General features: G+C 35.1%; 1 protein-coding gene and 1 long non-coding RNA gene across 3 annotated transcripts; one reads left to right on the top strand and one right to left on the bottom strand.

The window, feature by feature from the left end:
* LOC107612728 (protein EMSY-LIKE 3) lies at positions 381-5,390 on the bottom strand. Of its 2 annotated transcripts, none has more exons than XM_016314450.2 (10): positions 5,046-5,390; positions 3,928-4,139; positions 3,725-3,834; positions 3,372-3,624; positions 2,994-3,194; positions 2,836-2,904; positions 1,866-2,108; positions 1,706-1,774; positions 1,547-1,601; positions 381-762 (listed from the first exon to the last, which is right to left on the bottom strand). In XM_016314450.2, the coding sequence occupies exons 1-10, from the start codon at positions 5,071-5,073 to the stop codon at positions 713-715; spliced, it is 1,290 nt and encodes a 429-aa protein (XP_016169936.1). In that variant the 5' UTR covers positions 5,074-5,390; the 3' UTR covers positions 381-712. The 2 variants fall into 2 exon arrangements, with proteins under 2 accessions (XP_016169936.1, XP_016169935.1); XM_016314449.2 differs by having other exon boundaries at positions 386-762; positions 1,538-1,601.
* Positions 620-1,346, top strand: LOC110266081. Its single transcript, XR_002353000.1, has 2 exons — positions 620-873; positions 942-1,346. It is a non-coding gene; the product is annotated as an uncharacterized LOC110266081 (long non-coding RNA).

Genomic DNA, 5,657 nt, shown 5'->3' with positions numbered 1-5,657 from the left:
GTGTTGCCACCCCTACGCGTTGTCAACCTAGAACTGGACAAAGACCTATCTTTATATTCATTAATATTAATACAATAATTTATTTAAGAATAAATTTAACATGTTAAAATGGTTTATATTTTAATAATTAATCCTACTTTTTTTAACCTTGCATGAATATTAATACAAATGGAAGGAACTCTGTCACCGTTCATGTTTTATGATGGAAGATACACCCTTTTGTCTTATAACTTTGAAATTGACATTAATTTGATCTTTACACAAAATAAAAGATTAATAATAATATTAAGTTGATTCTAGTACTTTGAAAGCTAATAAATGAATGTTATTTTTCACAGCAAGATCCACAAGTCAGGTTTGACGGTTGGGGAGAGCCAGTGAACACTAACTTGACGCATTAAAAACAAGAATTTAAGCACTAACATAGACTAATCACTGAAGCAATGGTATAATACAATTTATCACAGCTGGTCCTAATTTAATCTGCCATATCCCAAAAAGAAAAAGAAAATCCAAAAAGAAAAAGTAGACAACCCCCATAAATAATTATTACCCAACTACATTAATTGTCACCCTCCATAACCTAACCCACAAGAACCCATGCCTAAAGCTATGAACTGTTAGATGAAAAATAATCTTATATTCATAATACAAAAGAGTACAGCATGCTTCCCCTGATGATTGTACAAACTGGAAAAAGATCCTTTTTTCATTAGTCTCTATCCATTGATTGAGCATGAGAGAAATGGTGACCACCACCATCTGCATGATTAATAATAACATCAAGGTTGGTTAAAAATAAGTGATATTAGAACTGATCACTCAGTTTATTATGAAAGGAAAATCATGAACCTATTTTTAGCAAAAAATATGGTATACTCCATTTTCAACGGTTCTATTGGCATGAAGAATGTGTGGAAAATATTGAAGGTGGCGGGAAGCTCATTTACATTTCAAACCCACAAAATCTATGGCCACACCAACATTGCTGAAGTTAGTGGAAAGTGATTTTCCACCATTGATAATAAAAGCAAGTTTAGCAATGTGAGTCATTTTATTTTCATTACCTATCTTCATTTCAATATTATTTATTGTTAAAATTTTGTAAAGAAAAAAATGAAAAGAAATAAAAGAAGAGAAAAGAAAACGAGATTTCAATCTTTTCACCTTTTTATTTGTAAAATTTTGAAAACAGAAAACAGTCAAAACACTGAAAAATTAAACCGGAAATTAAATATAATTCCACTCCCCTTTACTTATTTCACCTGTCCAAGTCAACATGTAGAAGCTAACAAGTAAAATCATTAACAGTTCAGATAAAACCATACTAAGCAAACATTTCTATTTAAAAAAAAATCAAATCATGTTGCATGTTCAGAAATTTTATATTGTTCCTTCCAATTTATTTATGTAATGATTGTGCACTAAATAGATCTACTCAGAACCAAAATATCTCACGACCATTTAATCTAGAGGAGTACTTTTGGATAACAGAATTCACAAAGCACTGCAATTAGCTATGAAAATTGAGAATTACCACTCTCACCATCAGAAAGATCTTCAAGTCTTGCAATGGCATCAATAAGAGCTTGCTCATGATCCTGCATTGAATTAAATACAAATCAGGCATGTATACATACAGAGAAGGAAAAAAGAACGGTAGATATAAGTACATAACAGCAGAGAAATGTTACTGTCGCCTTACATTCAATACTTTCTTTGCTTTGTCAACTTCAGAGGGATCAGGACGATTCACACTGAATACTCTCTCCACCTGTCGAGTTCAACAGAGGCTTAAGCATATATTAGAAAAAGACCAAACAATCTCAATGAATTAACATTCATATAGAACTGTTGTCATTTACCTCCTTGATTAGTGTGTCTGTGTGAAGTATTTGTATATCATCTGGAGCTTTCTTTCCTATGCCGTTCTGTGATGACAAAATATCTTTCCTGGATTGCCCCTTTGGAATTCCCCTACCTCTTCCGGCCCCTGGAACACTATCACGTCCGACAGGCCTATTCATCCCATGCCCAGGACCTGCTATACCCCCACGAAGATTGATTCCAGGATCCTCACCCACCCATTGAATATCTTCAGGAGATATCTGCAGTTAACATACTGTATCTGAATTAGCAAAACATATAAATAGCAAGACAATCGTTTTCGAAAACATCTAGACATTATCAAGCAATCCCATACATGGGACGAACAAAGCAACACGTCTAAGTACGTGGAACCAAAATCAAATTATCACCACAATGAGGAGATGAAAACAAATCAAAATATTGTTAATTAGTAATTACAGAGTAACATGGCAATAGTTCAAGTAGTCATGTTGGTCATGTATTAAGAATGAGTCTAGTGCATGCAAGAGATAAGAGCAATACTGACCACTTTGCTGAATGAGAGGGTGCTTCTTTGATGAATGACGGGGTAAAAACTAAGAATTTTAGCTTTTTGACAGTGCAGATTTCTTGGATTATCATTTATTAAAAAATAAATAAAGGGGAAAGAGAATAGAGTTGGACAGTGATTTGGTAAACAACGGAGAAAGAGAAGGGAATATTTTTTTATATTTTTGGTATTTCATGCCAAAATGGGTAAATATGGGAAGTGAGTGTATATGTCAGCACCTTTTTTGCAGAGTGAAGAGAAGGTGAACAAATCAAAATATCGTGCAAAATTATGTTACTGCCTTATTTCCATTTAAGGTTGTTAAAACAATACCAAGGAGTTATTACTAGAGATAAATTAGTACGGAATAAATGTGTTAATTATAAGATATATGCAAGAATTCAACAACAGGAATTAGAATAAAGCATCAGATATACCTCTGAAAGATTAACCCATTCCCATGTCTCATTTGCACTTCCCATGTCATAGACTAGATTATGTAGGCCCTGAAAGGATAAGAGCAAAAGTAAAAACACTGATACATTTCAATGGAAAATGAATCCCAACTCCCCAAGTAAATTGGTGCAGAAAATACATTAGTCGGATTGAAGTCTGCGATAACAGCTTCGTAGAAGTTATTATCATCGGGCCATTTTGTCCGCACTCTCCTACCAACCAATGAATCAAATGATGCACCCTCAGCTAGGTCACCCACTCTATTATTAGGCACTTGATTCCTTCCACCTCGTCCTGATGGAAATTGCTTCATTGAAGGTGCACCAGGTGGCATTTGACCCTGCAAATACAGAAATAAAAACAGAAAAATGTTACTGAAGTATAATTTATCTCTATCCATGTTCTACTACAATATCTCATAAACAAATATCCTCTAACAATCAAAAGGCCAAACCAAGCTATGTAAGGTATATACAAGCAGAGGCATGCTACAAACTAATCTATATTGCTTACTTACAGGTTTTTGCTTCTTTCCCTTTGATCCAGGAACAGATCCTCGTTTGGGTCCCGAAGAAGATGGCTGGTGGGGCGTAGTCAGTGGTTGGGGATGAAATGAAGAAGAAGGCACACCTAAAGACCGTGTTGCTCCAGATGGCGTTATCTTGGCCTTTTTGTGAGGTGCAGAGACTGTTGGGCTGGGATTAGAATCATGAAGTGCTGGACCAGTATTTCCGACGCCTGGCTGATGGCCACCTGCCTGTCTCCATTCTCTAATGGCATCATGCAACATGTTAATTAACATATTCAACCATAAATATCACTTCTAAAGAATAGCTCACAAAAGAACCTTGTATCACAATTTTATCAGACCTTATCCTTCGAATCACATCATCCGCATTAACCCGACTTAGAAGTTCTCTGTGCTCCTCATTTGACAATCTCAGTTCTTTTCTCAGTTCTGTAATCAAACTTTCTTTCTCCTGAATAAAATACATGACATGTAGCAATCACTTAAACCTGGCCAAACAAATTTAAGGATATTAGGTTTGTGGGAACAAAATTATAAAATATACCCAAGTAATGGCATCAGCTTGAGCTTTAAAGGCTCGTAGAACTGAACTGTATGCTTCCTGCTCAAGTTGGTGAATTTGTGCTTCCATATCAACATCACCATACATCCTGGGGTATGGAATTGAACCCACAGCAGATCTACCATTCCCAGCAAGACGACCTCCACCCCTGGGAATCCTATTTTGGTGTGCTGGTGGAAGATCATCGTCGGTTCCTGCAGTCATAACAATCAAATTAATGAATATAACAAGTGAGACTGGATCAGTAATCCACAGAGCAAATATCAACCATATTTTTCAATGTTATACAAATATTTTAAAAAACTCTATCCCATACATAAGGCAAGCATTAAACAAATAGTTCAACACAAACAGAGTTGCATTACTAACTAAAACATGAGGACAGAAGAAAACCAACACGCAGAACAATGAGTTAGATTTTGCAAGACATTAAAATGCAAGCATTAGATGATACGGTTTATCTTGCTAAAATACAAAGTTTGTCATTATTATTTATACCTTAATGTTCTACAGAACCACCTAATTCATATCTGAGTATCTTAAATGCATAAGCATAGTTCAAGTTTCAGTTTAATATGCCCTTAAGGAATATTCTCAGATTTTACATGAAAATTCTAGGCTAAAGCTTAGTTCCAAGTCAAAATCTTGCTCAAGACCAAGAACAGCACGAAGCAAGCTTTATCCCGCTGGCAAAAGCTGTTTACACGGTTAACTTCTCCGTAAAAAAAAAAAAACTAAATCACAAGAAACAAAAAAGAGTACAGAAATAAATAAACCCTACTAAGCTCAACCCCAATTCTTCGCCTAAGCAAGTAAACATAAATTAGTAACTAAAAACCTAACTCATGGAATTAATGGCCTCCTTACGCTCCAACTTCTCGTCTTACACAGCTTCAGAAATTCATAGTTTCACACAAGTAACACTTCTAATTGCCCTAAAAACCCTAGAGACGGCACACAAAAAAAAATTGAAAATTGAAAGCGAAACCCTAACCTTAATCCCCCAAGAGGTACACACAGTTGAAACTTGGGAGAAAATAAGAACTAAAAAGTAAATAAATAAAGGAAGGAACTTTGAAGAGAAGGAAGATGAAGGCCACCACTACTATCGAAGGGTTCGTAGTCCATAGCCAGTTTGCGATGAAAGTTGAGCTACGCAGATCCCAGACAAAAGAGAAACGCTTTTCGAAACGACGCCGCGTTAAGAGCTGGAATCAAGTGAGGGCGGTGCAGGAACAAGAATTGTGGTCGCTATCAAAGAAGAAGATCAAGAAGAAGAAGAAGAAGAAGGATGAGACGGGGTTTCGGAAGGATTGAGAGAGAAAGATATCGCGGCGGGTCAGATCGGACTCGGACTCGGGCTCGGGCTTGGGCTCGGACACTGAGTTTTGGGTGCCACCGCGAGGGACTGCTGAAAATTGATCGGCCCTTTATTTTATTAGTTGAAGTCTATTATTTTTGTTAAAATATATATATATATATATAGGGTGTGTTCCTCATGTAATTTGAATACATTTTATTTTAATTTCAAATTCAATCTAATTTAATCTAATATAATCATATCCAAATTATTATAGTTTGAATTGAATCAATCTATTCAAAGTTTCAAACTTTAAAAAAAATAAAATTTAAAGATTTTATTTATTAAAAAAGAATAGTTTTAGAATGATAAAATAAATCAATAAATAAATCTCATTTTATATTTATAAAAT

The sequence above is a fragment of the Arachis ipaensis genome, chromosome B08, assembly GCF_000816755.2.
Source record: "Arachis ipaensis cultivar K30076 chromosome B08, Araip1.1, whole genome shotgun sequence".
Lineage (NCBI taxonomy): Eukaryota > Viridiplantae > Streptophyta > Magnoliopsida > Fabales > Fabaceae > Arachis > Arachis ipaensis.
Note: the sequence above shows the minus strand (reverse complement) of the source record. Positions and strands in the feature narration are given on the sequence as shown.